Source organism: Callorhinus ursinus, unplaced genomic scaffold (assembly GCF_003265705.2).
Source record: "Callorhinus ursinus isolate GAN/ISIS: 27379988/994484 unplaced genomic scaffold, GSC_fseal_2.0 scaffold4, whole genome shotgun sequence".
NCBI classification, from domain to species: Eukaryota; Metazoa; Chordata; class Mammalia; order Carnivora; family Otariidae; genus Callorhinus; species Callorhinus ursinus.
In genome coordinates, this window is record NW_027397066.1 from 126,570,160 (window position 1) to 126,587,982 (window position 17,823).

The 17,823-nt window shown below is 37.2% G+C and overlaps 1 protein-coding gene across 4 annotated transcripts in view; it reads right to left on the bottom strand.

Moving 5' to 3' along the window:
* The window catches only part of LRBA (LPS responsive beige-like anchor protein), a 742,782-nt gene that overhangs the window by 620,031 nt on the left and 104,928 nt on the right, over nucleotides 1-17,823 (bottom strand). For all 4 annotated transcript variants that reach the window (XM_073892352.1, XM_025874296.2, XM_073892351.1 and 1 more), the window contains exons 6-9: nucleotides 5,761-5,882; nucleotides 5,549-5,675; nucleotides 4,777-4,896; nucleotides 2,750-2,896 (exon numbers count right to left, since the gene is read on the bottom strand). In XM_073892352.1, coding sequence (XP_073748453.1) covers nucleotides 2,750-2,896; nucleotides 4,777-4,896; nucleotides 5,549-5,675; nucleotides 5,761-5,882 — 516 coding nt within the window. The remainder of the gene's footprint in view (nucleotides 1-2,749; nucleotides 2,897-4,776; nucleotides 4,897-5,548; nucleotides 5,676-5,760; nucleotides 5,883-17,823) is intronic.

Sequence of the window (17,823 nt, forward strand, 5' to 3'; positions counted from 1 at the left end):
GGAAATTTAGCAAGGTCAATAAACAAAATTCAACTACATTTCTATATACTGGAAACAAATAAATGGAAACTGAGATTTTAAATACAACATATTACCCAAAAAACATGTAATACCTAAGAATACATTTAACAAAATGTATACATGCCCTATACAATGAAAATCAAAAAACAGTGCCAGGAGAATTTTTTAAAAACCTAAGTAAATAGAGAGATACATCATGTTCACAGACTGGAAAAATCAGTAACAGTAGGATGGCCAATTTGACCCTCACTGATCTATATATTCAATACAACACCAAATAAAATCCCAGTAGATATCTTTGTAGAAAATGATTAAGTGGGTTCTAAAATATATCTGGAAATGTGAAGGGCTTAGAGAAGCCAAAACAATTTGAAATAGAATACAGTTGAGGGTTTTAGACTTTTTTTAAGATTTACTATGAAACTAACAATAATCAAGACAATCCATACAGCATTGGCATAAGAAGGACATATAAGTCACTGAAATACAATACAGCCTCCATGATGCCAAGGTAAGGCAATGGAGAAAGAATATTATTTACAAAAAATTAGTACTAGAACACCAGACTACACATATGGAATAAGAATGAATCTTGACCCTTACCTCATACCATACACAAAAATTAACTTAAAATGGGTCATAAGCTTAAATATAAATGCTGAAACTTTAAGAGAAGAAGAGAGAAGAAAATCTTTCCAAAATTGGAATAGGTACAGAAATCATAGCAATAACCAAAAAATTTGATAAACTAGAACTGATAAAAATTAAACTCATCTGTTCTTCAAAAGCCACATTAACAAAAAACAAAAGGGCAAGGGCACCTGGCTGCCTCAGTCTATGGAGCACGCAACTCTTGATCTCAGGGTTGTAGTCTGGGCCCCACGTTGGGTGTAGAGATTACTTAAAAATAAAAACTTAAAAAAAAAAGGAAAGAAAAGAAAGAAAACAAAAAGGCAAGACAGAGACCAAGGTAGAAATATTTGTAATTCATACATCTGATGAAAGTTATATCCAGAATATATAAAGAAATCTCAAAACTCAACAAGAAACCAAACAAAAAATATGCAAAAGATGTGAACATACTTCATACAGGAAGATACACAAATGACCAATAAGCAATGAAAAGATGCTTGGAATCTCTGGTCATTATAAGAATGCAAATTAAAACCAAAATGAGATACTGCTACACACTCACTGAAACATCAAATATTAAAAAGACCATCAATATAAGATGTTTAGGATGTGGAACAAGTAGGAAGCTCAGACACTTCTTGTAGAAATGTAAAATTATATAACTACCTCGGAAAAGGGTTTGGCAACTTCAATTACCATACCACTTAGTAATTCCACCTACATATTTATGAAATAAAAATATGTGTCAGCACAAAGACTCATACACCAATATTCACAGCAGCTAATTCACAGCAGCCAAAAACTGGAAACAACCCTAATGTCCATCAATAGAAGAATGGATTAAAAAATTGTGATATATTCATACAATGGAATACTACTAAGCAATACAAAGAAAGGAGCTACTACAACAAAACAACATGTATGACTCATAAGGAACCAAACTCCAAGGAGCACATGTTGCATGATTCCATTTACATAAAACCTTAAAAAACCTAATCAAGCGACAGATAAGCAGTTTCTCTCAAAAGGAATGCAGTGTGGCTAGAAAAGTGGAAGGAGGGACACTTGGGTGGCTCAGTCAGTTAAGAGTCTGCCTTCGGCTCAGGTCATGATCCTAGGGTCCTGGGATCGAGTCCCGCACTGGGTTCCTTGCTTGGCAGGAAGTCTGCTTCTCCCTCTCCCTCTACCTCTCTCCCATTTGTGCTCTCTCTCCCTCTGACAAATGAATAAATAAAACCTTTAAAAAAAAAAAAAGTGGAAGGAATTGACAGAAGAAGCACCACTGAACCTTACGCAGGAACAGAAATATTCTATTTCTTGATTGTTGTGATAGTTATAGTTTTGACAAAACTAATTAAAATATGTGTACTTTACTGACTGTAATGGTATATGTAAATCAACTCAATAAAACAGATTTTGTTTTCAAAGGAACATAGCAGACTAAGTTGCTCCCTGAAACTAAACTAGACTAACAATAGCTTAACCCAGAGGTTTCCAACTTTTCTTAGTTCACAACAGTCTCAGCATTTCAGTAATTGTTTATGGTGCTTTTGATCAAAATAAATATTATTGAGTGGTTCGGTTCAAACAATTTTGTATTTTAACAATTTAATAGCCATCTCAAAAAATTAAGGCACAAGTCAAAAGAAAAAAATGTTTTCTTCATTACATTAGCAAAATGATTTATTACTTTTTATGCATCTTGAACTGCATGAACTCTCAAATTTGGAATCAGATTTCACACCATCATCCTCATTTCCTGTTCCACATTAATTTCCACATGGTACTTGTTTTTTATCACAGCAAATGTTGAAAATTTAGTTATGCAAAGATAGACATCGTCAAAGAAATGCAACATGAACTAAAGGTGAAACTTGAGCTAGTAGTTTGCACAGTGCCCCACATATGACAAGTATACTGTGTTTCCCTCAAAAATATAAAGTACCCTTCATTCAGATTCCTGTGACTTCCCTGTGGTACCTCTGATTACTCTGACATTCAGTTTTGTAACCCAAGGTAGGTTGCTCCATGCATCACCTCCCTTTAAATAAAGTTCAGTTAACACTGGTTAAGCAGTGAACAGCAAGTTAAGTACCTTATATCCCAGGCCCAACTGATAAATAGCAAAAATCTGAGCAGCATTAAGAGCTTCACTAAAAAGGTAAACTGCAGTCATCTGACCACAGAATACTCTATTAGCATCCGCTGTTTCTGATGAGCCCAGGAAACATTTGTCAAAGGTCTGTGAAAGAAAATAGATTTTATTAGAGAAAAAAACAAAAAAATTATCTTCTCTAGATAGATACATTAAGCAACCTACATTGCTTAAATGTTTCAGTATAAATGTTCTGTCTGCTCTAAACTAACCTGGCTAGATTAAAATAATTCACTTAGCATTTCACTTCATTCACTCATTGTTACCTACCGTAGAGATCAGGAAAGACATCACAGAAAAGGAGATAACACAAGTTTTCCAAAGTACAATAAATAAAAAAAATGAAAAAGTGGATGCAGGAAATGAGAGAGAAATCATTATGGACTCTGAAGGTTCATACTTGGGCAACCAAAGAAGCAGTCTTTGTTACAAAAAGGAAAAATCATGAGTTAAGTTTAGGACATAATCTGCCTTTTCTGTGAGTTAATATGGATGGAGCTAACATGAATGGAGAAGCAACAGTCAACAGGGTTCTGTAAGTTTGGTGAGAAGTTAAAATTGTAAAGAAAGATTTTTGCAGATATCGAGATATAAATAATGGGTGAGGTCATGGAGTAGATACAATCTCTCAAAAGAAATATGTAAATCCAGAAATGCAGGTGTATGTTTTTCTTCTAACATTAAAAAAAAAAAATTCTCTTAACATCTAGGTTGCAAACCACATTTTAAAGACCCATGTATACAACAAAGAGGGACTAAAATAAAGTTCTTCACAGCTCTTTAAAAGTATCGGCTTATGTGACAAAACCATTAGAAAGAATGTTGAAAAATATATACATATTGCCATTAGGGAATACAGAAAAGTTAACATTTGGGTTCTGAAGACAGGCCACCTAAGTCAAATCACTACTTCACAGGCTGCTGATCTTGGCAAATTAGTTGATCTTTCTGTGCTTCAGTCTCCTTACCTGTAAAATGGAGATTATAGTAGTACTTACCTTGCAAGGTTAGTACTTTTAGAAAATAAAGGTATTTATTACAATGCCTGGAGTACAAGAAGCACTTAATAAAGACTAACATAAGGAAAAAACAGTTTAAGAAACAAATATATCTGATCCCCTTTTTGTGTTAAAAAATAAGTGCTAACATTTACTGAGCACTTACTCTGTACAAGGCACTGTGCTAACAGATTTGTGAACAGTTCCTCATTCAATTACCACATTAACCTTGAGATAGGTACTACTTTACACCCATTTCCAGGTAGAGAAACTCAGGCCTAATAGATTAAGTAAGGTCATATAGTCAATAAGTGATAGAACTGGGATTCAAACCTAAGTCTACTACAACAACCTGAACTCTTAAGATTATCATTACATAATACATAAATACGTGTAGCATAGGATACAAAAGAAGCATATGATGGTGAATGGGTGGAATGGTTTGTAATCATTTTACTGATCTGTATTTTTCAAGTTTTCTATTAAAAAATGTCATTGGTGAGAAAAAAGAACTTTTTAATTTAATTCCTATTTAAAATTTGAGTTTAGTACATATGGATCTCTTTTTCAATCCTGAAAACATTATTAGATAACAGTCATCAAAAGCAGCTATGAATTATTTGCAAAATTTATAAGCATGTATCATCTAATTCATTCATAAAAATGATCAGAATTCTGCCATAGAGCTCCCAACTTTAATTTGATAAATGAACCAATGATACATTTTCAATATATACCCATCGTTACCTATAAAGCTTCATCTCTACCCTATCTAGAATAATTTTATAATGACTGAGTAATATGTGCACATGAACACAGTTCTACTCTATAAATATATTAACATGCTAGCCAAAATATCATTATAAAACTCTGCCATTGTGGTATTCTAAAATTGATACCCAATGTATAATATATTTTTCTTATTTTAAAAGTTCATGCTTTTAAAATAATTTTTTTCAAATTACTTACATCACTGGTGTTGACAAACCATGTTATCTCTCCATAGGAAGCTAGCTCACCATTCACGTAACAACGAAGCTCACTGTTCTTCCATCGGTTATAAATGTGCACTATAGTCACCATATACCACTGAATAAGTAAAAAGTTTGAAGAAAAAAAAAATTCTTGCAATAAACTCAACCACATTGATAATAACAAGTAAAACTTAAATTATAAATTACAATTAAATCTAAAAATAAGACTACCTTTATTAAATTCAATATTCAACCTCTGGAACAGTATTTAATCAAGGGAACTCTCAATAGGTAAGAACTTACTGTGAAATTATCTTTCCAACTTTTTATTGTGAAAATTTTCAAATATATCCCAAAAAAATTAGAAGTTCAGTACAAATACCCTCTTTTCCACCATTCTAGATAGCACAATTGTCAACATTTTGCCACATTTGTTTTATCTACTTATTTATATATACATACACCATTCATTAATCTCTAAATTTTAAGGCACATACTACTACTACTACTACTACTACTACTAAAGTAATAGTATTTGATATTTTGATATTTTCCCCTTGTACTTCTTTTAAATTCTATGAATAACAAAATATCATGCTTTTTATTATCCAAATCAGGAAGGTTAACAATTGTCCAGTGATTTATACTTCATTTTCTGAAACAGAATAAACAGAGTTGTGATCTATCACATGTTATATCATTAATATTAAAACAAAGCACTTTGAAAGCTAGCATGGCTTGTTAATTTAACTAATAAGAACACATACCTTTTGTGGTTTAAAATCAAACTTCACACAGTGTTGAAAGCCTTTTCCTTTTGACTTTATTGATGTTATAATCAAACAGCCCCCAACAAAGTGAGCAGAGTAACCAAGACCTTTGCTCGTTCTGAAACTACAAAGAATAATTTTCATTTTACCTCTAGATATTCTCTCACTTTCAAAGTAAGATAATAACACTAACTTACAAAAATACATACCAATATAAATATGGTTTATCCTTATCCACATTGATGTTATTTACAGGATCCATTCTTAGCCAGGTATGAAATGTGAAACCATTCTGGTATGGCCATTTGGCTATAGGAGGTAATGCAATGGCCTAAAGGAAAATACTCTGAGTTATTGATTCACATGAAAAACTTTAATACTGAAATCAAGAAAATGAGACTTTACAATACTGTATATATTTCTACTACATGTTATTCTATACCATGATTATATCTAAGTGTCTTTATCCAAAACACTTTTCCTAACTTCTATATTTTCCAAAATACACAGTAATATTACTTTAATGATAAAAACATTCCATGTGACCTGCTGGATATACAAATCTTATTTGCTTCATTTCTTACAATGAAAAAAGATGCAAAAGTATTCCAATTAAAAGAGATAGGTAGTAATATCAAATTTGGAAATTTGTTGCTCAAATGATAAGGTATTAGAATAGAGAAAGATGGAAAGAATTAGTTTCAAATCACTATGTAAATGACTGGAAAGAATTAGTTTCAAATCACTATATAAATGACTTCACTACCTGGTTTAAAAACTTATTGAAAAGAACATTTTATTTAAAGTTACAAATTTTTAAAATCAAATTTTACGGCCTCGAGCTGTTAGCTAGGGGTCCCCTGTGCCTCGCTATACTGTCATCTCTTTTTCTCAGTTCCTTCGCCACCCCAGGTCCCCGACTCTCAGAGGTCGACAAGTGGCACCTGAACAGGGACCTGAAGCCCCTGTCGAGGAGTGATCGGCCAGCGATAGGAACCCTACAGAAGGTAATAGATCCAGTCGAGCAATCTGGATACCTCTTCGGAAAGTCCGGCCCAGGACCGGTGATAAAGACAACAAAAGAGGTCTCTCAGCCGCTGCAGGGATTGACTACCCAACCCCCTGCCTGAGAGATGGCAACACTCTCCTTGAAGAGGCCTCGAAAATGAAAATTGCCACCACCAACTTGGGGGCAACTGAAGACCCTCACTCAGAGGGCGGAGCGAGTCCTAGAAACAACCAGATCTACCAAAACCCCTGAACATTTGTTCCTGGCTATGTTAGCGGTGGCGACATGAGCCTCTGCACAGTACGGATTCCATCCTTCTTCTCCAGGCCCATATGGGGGTCTGGATCCCAGATACTGTACCCTCAAAAAAACAAATGAGTGCCCAAAATCTCCATCACAGAGTACTTACGACAGTGGCTAATTTGAAAAAAGAAAGGGGGAAACAGAACGCCACAAGAACCACTGGTGCATGTTCACTCAGACTCCGAGATCTCTGAGAAAACTCGAGATTGCAGGGTTAAAAAAATAACCTGCAAGGATCAGAGTGAAATGCCCTTGGAATGTGTGTGGTCAGTTCTAAAGTACGCAGCAGCAGATGTTTTGTAGATAGGAAGCCAGCTGTAAACAGCACGCTGTGCACTCCCCTCTTTGTTCCCTTGTCCTGTAAACAGCACACTGGGCACTCCCCTCTGTTCCTTTATTCTGTTTTAAAGATTCTTACATGCTTGACTAATCCTGTATACCTGGAGGAATGTGCCTTACTACGCCTCTGCTATAAATCATTATAGATCTATATCGCTGTAGAAGGTATATAAGAGTATGGAAAAATAAACCTCGGCACCTGGGGCTGTTAGCTTGGGGTCTCCTCTGCCTTGCTAAAAAATAAAAATAAAAATAAAAATAAATAAATAAATAAAATTTTACTTAAAAGTACATAAGGACCCAGAATAGCAAAAAACCAAAGTTGGATACTCATACTATTAAATTAAAAAACCTTACCACACGAAGTTACTATTATAAAGACTGTGTGGTACTGGCATAAAAACAGAAATATAGGTCAATGAACTACAACTGAAAGCCCAAAAAGAAACCCTTATATTTGTGTTCAACCGATTTTCAACAAGAATGTCAAGACAATTCAATGAGGAAATAATAGTTTTTTTCAACAAATATGTTGGGATAACTGGTTATCTACAAGCAAAAATATGAAGTTGACTACATTCTTACATATTTTACAAAAATAAATCATAGATCTAAATGGAAAAGTTAAAACTATAAAACTCTTGTAAGAAAAAATAGGGGTAAATCTTTGTGACCCTGGGTTAAGTAAATCCTTGTTAATTAGGCCACCAAAAGTGCAAGCAAACAAAGAAAAAAGTATATCAACTGGACTTCATTAAAATTAAAAAAGGTTTGTGCTTTAAAAATATCAAAAAATTTAAAAGACAAGCCAAAAGAATGAAAGAAAATATCTGCAAATCATACATCTGATAAGGAACTTGTACCCAGAATACATAAAGAACTCTTACAACTCAACAGCAAAAAGACAGACAAAATTTTAAAAAGGGACAAAAGAAATGAATAGCCATGTCTCCAAAGAAGATATGCCAATGACCAATTCGGACATGAAAAGATGCTCAATATCATTAGTCACTAAGGAAATGCACATCAAAACCATGGTAGGATACTACCCGACACCTCTAAGATGGCTATAATCAAAATGACCGACATTAACAAGTGTTGGCAAGCATATAAAGAAATTGGAACCCTCATAAATTGCAGGTGGGACTGTAATATGATACAGTCACTTTGGAAAACAATCTGGAAATTCCTCAAATGTTTAAACATAGATGTTCAATATAACCCAGCAATTCTACTCCTAGGTACATACACAAAAAAAATTAAATGAAAACATGCCCACACAGAAACCCGTATACAAAAGCCCAAAGCAGTATTATTCATAATAGCAAAAAAGTAGAATCAGCTCAAATATCCACTAATTAATGACTGATTAAACAAAAGGTGGATATCTCACATTAGAATATTAGTAAGCCATAAAAAGGAATGAAGCAGGGGCACCTGCGTGGCTCAGTCATTAAGCGTCTGCCTCGGGCTCAGGTCATGATTCCAGGGTCCTGGGATTGAGCCCTGCACTGGGCTCCCTGCTCTACAGGAAGCCTGCTTCTCCCTCCCCAATCCCCCCCCCCGCTGTGTTCCCTCTCTCACTATGTCTCGCTCTGTCAAATAAATAAATAAAATCTGTAAAGAAAAAAAAAAAGGAATGAAGCAGTAATTCATGCTACAACATGGGCCTTGAAAATAGTATGCTAAATGAAAAAAGACAATCACAACAGGCCAGATATTGTATGACCCCATTTGTATGAGCTGTCCAGAATAGAGAAATCCACAAAAAAGTAGAGTAGTGGTTGCTTAGGCCTGAGAGTCTGAAGAGGAAATGGGCTAAAGAGAACAGTGTTTCTTTTGGAGAAGAGGAAAAATGTTCTAAATTTGATTGTGATAGGTGGCTGCACAACTCTAAACACCATAAAACATTCAAGTGTACATTGTACAAATGAATGGTATCACATGTGGATAATAAAGCTGTTAAAAAAGATCAGACTACACAAGTTTCTAAACCGTTATAATTTACATATGCACTTATCTACATATACCGTATATATTCTTTTATATGTATAAGATACCCATAAACATGAAAAATATCATAGAGCCAAACTTATGCAATACTACTACTGACACTTCAAGAGACCGATTTAAAAGAAATGTTGCGTTAAGAAAAAAACAGTAGAGGGTGCCTGGCTGGTTCAGTCAGTGGAGCATGTGACTCCTGACCTCAGGATTGTGAATTCAACCCCCAAGTTGGGCATAGAGCTTACTTCAAAAAAATAAAACAAGAGAATACATATTCAATGTGTATATGTGTTTTCTCTCACTAAAAAATGAGAATACAAAATGCTAAAGCTGGGGTGCCTGAGTGGCTCAGTGAGTTAAGCATCTGACTCTTGATTTCAGTTCAGGTCATGATCTCAGGGTTGTGAGATCAAGAACCACACTGGGCTCCACGCTGGGTGTGGAGCCTACTTAAGATTCTCTCTCTCCCAGGGCGCCTGGGTGGCTCAGTGGGTTAAAGCGTCTGCCTTCGGCTCAGGTCATGATCCCAGGACTCTGGGATCGAGCCCCCATCAGGCTCCCTGCTCAGAGGGGAGCCTGCTTCTCCTGCTCCCTCTACTGCTCTCCCTGCTCAGTTTCTCTCTCTCTCTCTCAAATAAATAAATAAAATCTTTAAAAATAAAAAATATTCTCTCTCCCTCTCCCCCTCCCCATAGCTCATACATATGCGCTCTTTCTCTAAAAAAAAAGAAAAAACGCAAAATTTTATAAAAATAATTTATCCATACTTTTTTTTTAAGATTTTATTTATTTATTTGACAGAGAGAGAGATAGTGAGAGCAGGAACACAAGCAGAAGGAGTGGGAGAAGGAGTAGCAGGCTTCCTGCCGAGCAGGGAGCCCGATGTGGGGCTCAATCCCACAAACCTGGGATCATGACCCGAGCCGAAGGCAGACACTTAACGACTGAGCCACCCAGGCGACCCTATCCATGAATACTTTAATTTTCCTTTAAAAGCTATAGCTAAGAAAAGAAGTGAGTCACTGACTATATTTAAAACACCTATTCTCTAAAAGTTCCAAAAGCTGTTTAGCTGAACTATCCCACTTCCAAGATAAATGCAAGTAAGTGGAATAGACACATTATGATCTCAGAGAATTATAAATATATACAATTATAATATGCAAGGAAGAGAGAGATTACAGAAGAGTAGGAGGACCCTAGGCTCGTCTCATCCCCAGAAACACAGGTAGATAACTATCAAATCATTCTAAATACCCCAGAAATCAACCTGAAGACTGACAGAACAAACTCCACAACTAAAGGGAGAGAAGCGAGGAAGGTAGGAAATGTGGAGATGTGGTTTAGCGGAGATCACAGGTGCCACAGAGAGGAAGGAACCATGGTCGCAGAGAAATGCAAGAGAGAGAAGAGCATACAGGGGAACACAGAAAAACATTTCCCCCAAAGACACACGCTGGAAAAATGAGAGGGGCTGATTTTCTTGAGTTCCTGGAACCAGCAGTACTTGAAAACTGGAGTTTTAAAGGCCAATGGGCTTGGCTGGGATAGAGCCCTAAGGGTGCTGCCCTACCCCTAGAGAGAAGGCAGGCAAACAACCCGGGGGGCAAACAGCATGGACAAAATGATCTGAGGAGTACCTGGGGCACACTGGGGGGAGATCAGTGGAGTGTGTCCCTGAGAAGTGGGTATTCAAGGAGATACCTCTCCGGAAAAAAGGAGCCGGCTGGCACCATTTCCCTTCCCCACCTCTCAGCATACACACAGAGCCACCTGCAGAAAGGAGCTCAGCCCCAACAATGGCTGCCTGACTTGCTTATAGCAAATCCCACACCCCTGCACTCTGGCACAACCGCCCTTCTCAGTCAAGCTTGCCTCAGTCCTAGCATGGTGAGACCCTCCCCCCAGCAAACCAGTGCAGGTTCCTGCCCACAACACATCCCCAAAGCGTGAAGCTTTAAAAGTCAGCAGACTTGCTGGGATAGAGCCCAGAGAGCAGTGCACTGCTCCTGAACAGAAGGCAGGCCAACAACCTGGAGGTGGACAGTGTGAAGACAGCAATCTGAAAAAAACCCTAAGACATACAGCAGGAAAACTATTCGCTCTTCTCTCAGTGCTTCCCTGATAGTGTGCACCGATATGCCTCTGCAGGAACAAAAGAGGTGGATGGTGCCATTTCCCTCCCCCCCATCCCTTGACATAAACACACAGCCACCTGAGGGAAGCAGCACGGACACTAGCTGCCTAACCTGCTTCACCAAGTCCACACCCTTGGCTCTGATGGTATTGCCCTTCTCAGTCAAACTTGCCTCAGTTACAGCAGGGCAGGCCACTTCCCCAAAAGAACAGCAAAAAACCCTGTCCACGCCGTGTCTCCCGACCAGAGAATTCTGCAGGGCTCCCAGTTCTAGTGGAAGTAGTATCAGGTCTCATTTAACAAGCAGACCAGACCACACCTACTTAAAACTTGCAACATTCTGACCAAGGACCAAACACTATCACTTCAGGCAAGGAGAGTCTCTGCAAATGACTGGCCTAAAGGATAGAGCAGTCAAAACACAACAGCAAAGTGCACACAGCACACACCAGAAACACTCCCTGAAGCACCAGGCCCTGGACACTAAAGGACTTTTTCTTCATAAAGCCATTAGTCTCAGGAGCAGGAAACATAACAGGCTTTTCTAACACATATAAGAAGGCAGAGACTTAGATAAAATGCGAAGACTGAGACATTCATCATAAATGAAAGTACAAGATAAGGTCCTAGACAGAGATCTAAGGGAAACAGATATAAGTAATGTGTCTCATGGAAAATTTAAAATAACAATCATAAGGATACTTGCTGGACTTGAGAAAAGAATGGAAGGCTTCAGGGAGATAATTAATGCAGAGATAAAAGAGTTAAAAAAGGGGGGCACCTGGGTGGCTCAGTTGTTACGTGTCTGCCTTTGGCTCGGGTCATAATCCCAGGGTCCTGGGGGCAAGCCCCGCATCAGGCTCCCTGCTCAGCGGGAAGCCTGCTTCTCCCTCACCCACTCCCCCCGTTGTGCTCCTTCTCTCGCTGTCTCTCTCTCTCTGTCAAATAAATAAATAAGACCTTTCAAAAAAAGTTAAAAAACAGAATGAAAAATGCAACAATTGAAATTGGAAACAGGCTTGATGCAATGAACACAAGGCTGGAAGAAGCAGAAGAATGAGTAAGTGATACAGAAGACAAAATAATGGAAAATAATGAAGCTACACCAAAGAGAGAAAGAATAATTATGGAACATTAGATTTAAAGAACTCAGTGACTCTACCAAACATAATAACATTTGTATTATAGGAGTCCCAAAAGAAGAAGAAGAGAGAGAAAAGGGGACAGAAAATTTATTAGAGGAAATCATAGCTGAAAAATTCCCTAATATGGGGAAGGAAAGAGACATCCATATCCAGAAGGCATAGAGAACTCCCAATAAAATCAACAGAAGAAGGGCAACACTAAGACATATTATAATTAATTTTGCAAAATATAGTGATAAAGGAAAGCAGCAACACAAAAGAAGTCCTTTACTTATAAGGGAAAACCCATAAAGCTAGCTGCAGATTTCTTAACAGAAATTTGGCAAGCCAGAAAGGAGTGGCATGATACATTCAAAGTACTGAATGGGAAAAAGCTGCAACCAAAAATACTCTACCCAGCAAGGCTATCATTCAGAATACAAGGAGAGATAAAGAGTTTCCCCACACAAACAAAAACTAAAGGAGTCTGTGACCACTAAAGCAACCCTGCAAAAAACATTAAAGGGAACTCTTTAAGTGGAAAGGAAAAACCAAAAGTGACAAAGACAAGAAAGGGAACAGAGAAAATCTCCAGAAACAATGACAAAACAAGTAGTAAAATGGCACTAAATACATATCTATCAATAATTACTTTGAATGTAAATGAAATAAACACTTAGGGTATCAGGGGGCGCATGTGGGTGGCTCAGTCAGCTAAGCATCTGACACTTGATTTCAGCTCAGGTCATGATCTCAGGATTGTGAGATTGAGCCCTGTGTCGAGCTCCATGTTGGGCATGGAGCCTGCGTGGGATTCTCTCCCTCCCTCTCCCTCTACCCCTCCCTGCTTGTGCTCTCTCTCTAAAAATAATGATAATAATAAATAAAAAACTAAAAAGACATAGGGTGTCAGAATGGATAAAAAAACAAAAACCATCTATGGAAGGAAAAAAAAAGAAAACGAGGGAAGCAAATGCTAAGAGACTCTTAATGATAGAGAACAAACTGAGGGCTGATGGAGGGAGGTGGGTGGGGGATAGGCTAAACGGATGATGGGTATTATGGAGGGCACTTGTTAGGATGAGCACTGGGTATTATATGTAAGTGATGAATCACAAAATTCTACTCCTGAAACCAATATTACACTATGTGTTAACTAACTAGAATTTATATAAAAATTTGGAAAGAAAAAAAATTAAAAATCAAGACCCATCTATACACTGCCTACAAGAGACTCATTTTAGACCTAAAAACACCTGCAGAATGAAAGTGAGAGGATGTAGAAACATTTATCATGCAAATAGACATCAAACGATGCCAGAGTAGCAATACTTACATCAGACAAACTAGACTTTAAGCCAAAGACTATAACAAGAGATGAAGAAGGGCGTTGTATCATAATAAAGGGGACAATCCAACAAGATCTAACAATTGTAAATACTTATGCACCCAACATGCGATCACCCAAATACATAAAACAATAACAAACATAAAGAAACTAACTGATAATAATACAATAAGAGTCGGAAACTTTAACACCCTTCTTACATCAATCGAGAGATCACCTAAAGAAACAATGGCTTGGGCGCCTGGGTGGCTCAGTTGGTTAAGCGACTGCCTTCGGCTCAGGTCATGATCCTGGAGTCCCGGAATCGAGTCCCACATCGGGCTCCCTGCTCAGCAGAGAGTCTGCTTCTCCTTCTCACCCTCCTCCCTCTCATGCTCTCTGTCTCTCATTCTCTCTCAAATAAATAAATAAAATCTTTAAAAAAAAAAAAAAAAACAATGGCTTTGCATGGCACACTAGACCAGATGGACTTAACACATAAATTCATCATTCCATCAACATTCCATCCTAAACCAGAATACACATTCTTTTCAAGTGCACATGGGACTCTCTCCAGAATACATCACATACTAGGTCACAAATCAGGCCTCAACAAGTACAAAAAGACTGAGATCATACCATGCATATTTTCTGACCACAATGCTATAAAACTTAAAGTCAACCACAAGAAAAAATGTGGAAAGACCACAAATACATGGAGGTTAAAAAACATGCTATTGGGGTGCCTGGGTGGCTCAGTCTTTGAGCATCTGCCTTCAGCTCGGGTCATAATCCCAGGGTCCTGGGATTGAGCCCCACATTGGGCTCCCTGCTCCGCGGGAAGCCTGCTTCTCCCTCTCCCACTCCCCCTGCTTGTGTTCCCTCTCTAGCTGTCTCTGTCGGATAAATAAAATAAAATCTTTAAAAATAAAAATAAAAAAAAAAAGAAAGAAAAAAACATGCGACTAAACAATGAATGGGTCAACCAGGAAACCAAAGAAGAAACAAAAATTGGTCCTAAGAGGAAAGTATATAGCAATACAGGCCTACCTTAATAAGCAAGAAAAATACAAATAAACAACCTGAACTTACCCCCAAAGAAGCTAGAAAAAGAACAACATATGAAGCCAAAAGCCAGGAAAAGAAAGGAAATAATACAGAATAGAGCAGAAATAAATGATATAGAAACTAAAAAACAACAGATCAATGAAAACATGAGCTGGTTCTTTGAAAATATTAGTAAAATTGATAAACCCCTAGCCAGACTTATCAAATAGAAAAGAGAAAGGACCCTAATAAATAAATTCACAAATGAGAGAGGAGAAATAACAACCAACACCACGAAACAGAATAAGAGAATATTATGAAAAACTATGTGCCAACAAATTAGACAACCATAAACTACCAAAACTGAAACAGGAAGAAATACAAAACTAGAGCAGACTGATAACCAGCAGAGATATTGAATCAGGAATAAAAAAATCTCCCAAAAAAACAAAAGTTCAGGGCCAGATGAATTCACAGGTGAATTTTACCAAACATTTAAAGAAGAGTTAATACCTATTCTTCTCAAACTATCCCAAAAAATAGAATGGAAGGAAAACTTGCAAATTCATTTTATAAGGCCAACATTACCCTGATACCAAAACCAGATAAAGACTTGACTAAAAAAGAGAACTACAGGCCAATATCCCTGATGAAGATGGATGCAAAAATTCTTAATAAAATACTAGCAAACTGAAACCAACAGTACATTAAAAGAATCGTTCACCACAATCGAGAAGGATTTACTCCTGGGCTGCAAGGGTGGTTCAATATTCACAAATCAATCAAAAGGATACACATTAATAAAAGAAAGAATAAGAACCATATGATCCTGGGGCACCTGGATGGCTCAATCAGTTAAGCACTGGACTCTTGATTTCAGCTCAGGTCATGATCTCAGGGTTGTGAGATCAAGCCCCATGTCAGGCTCCACGTGCAGTGGGGAATCTGCTTGAGATTCTCTCTCTCCCACTCCCTCTGCCACTCCTCCCCATCTCTCTCTCTCTCAAATAAATAAATCTCTTAAAAAAAAAAAAGAACCATATGATCCTTTCAATGGATGCAGAAAAAGCATTTGACAAAGTACAACATCCTTTCATGGCAAAAACACTCAACAAAGCAAGGTTAGAGGGAACATATGTCAACATAATGAAAGCCATATATGAAAACCCACAGCTAATATCATCCTCAATGGGCCAAAATTGAAAGCTTTTCCTCTACAGTCAGAAACAAGACAGGGATGTGCACTCTCACCTCTGTTATTTAGCACAGAAACAGAATTCCTAGCCACAGTAATCAGACAACACAAAAAAATAAAAGCATCCAAATAGGAAAGGAAAAAGTCAAACTTCCACTATTTGCAGATTACATGATACTCTATACAGAAAACCCAAAAGATTCCACCAAAAATTACCAAAAGTGATAAACAAATTCAGTAAGGTCACGGGATACAAAATCAATGTACAGAAATCTGTTGCGTTTCTATACACCAATAATGAAGCTGCAGAAAGAGAAACTAAGGAATCAAACCCATTTACAAATGCACCAAAAACAGTAAGATACCTAGGAATAAACTTAGCCGAAAGTGTAAAAGATCTATACTCTGAAAATTATCAAACACTGATGAAAGACACTGAAGATCACACAAAGAAATGGAAAAACATTCCATGCTTATGGATTGGAAGAACAAATATTGTACAGATGTCTATACTACCCAAAGCAATCTAAAGATTTAATCTAATCCCCATCAAAAAACCAACTGCATTTTTCACAGAGCTAGAACAAGGAATCCTAAAATTTGTATGGAACCACAAAAGACCCTAAATAGTCAAACCAACCTTGAAAAGAAAAGCAAAGCTGGGAGCATCACAATTCCAGACTTCAAGTTATATTACAAAGCTATGGTGATCAAAACAGCATATCTGTTTTGGTACTGACACAAAAATACACACATAGATCAATGGAACAGAAAAGAAAACCCAGAAATGAACCCACAGCTATATGGTCAATTAATCTTCCACAAAGCAGGAAAGATTATCCAATGGAATAAAGACAGTCTCTTCAACAAATGGTGTTGGGAAAACTGGAGAGCAGCATACAAAAAAATGAAACTGGACCAATTTCTTACACCATACACAAAAACAAATTCAAAACGGATGAAAGACCTAAATGTGAGATAAGAAACCATTAAAATCCTAGAGAGAACACAGGCAGTAACCTCTCTGACATCAGCCTTAGCAACTTTTTTCTAGATATGTCTCCTGAGGCAAGGAAAACAAAAGCAAAAATAAACCACTGGTACTACATCAAAATAAAAAGCATCCGCACAGCGAAGGAAATTATCAACAAAACTAAAAGGCAACCTTTGGAATGGGAGGAGGTATTTACAAATGACATATCTGACACAAGGTTAGTATCCAAAATATATAAGGAACTTATAAAACTCTGTGTCCAAAAAACAACCCAATTAAAAAATGGGCAGAAGGCATGAATAGGCGTTTTCCCAAAGAAGACATACAGATAGCCAAAAGACACATGAAAAAATGCTCAATATCATGCATCTTCAGGGAAATGCAGATCAAAACTATAATGAAATATCACCTCACACCTTCAGAATGGCTAAAATCAACAACACGGAAAGAACAAGTGTTGGCAAGGATGTGGAGAAAGGGGAACCCTCTTGAACTGTTGGTGGGAATGCAAACTGGTGCGGTCGTTCTGGAAAACAGTATGGAGGTTCCTCAAAAAGTTAAAAATAAAACTACCTTACAATCCAGCAATTGCACTACTAGGTATTTACACAAAGAATACAAAAATACTAATTCGAAGGGATACGTGTGCCCTGATGTTCATAGCAGAATTATCTACAATAGCCAAATTATGAAAAGATCTCAAATGTCCATCCATTGATGAATGGATAAAGAAGATGTGGTGTACACACACACACACACACACACACACACACACACACACACACACACA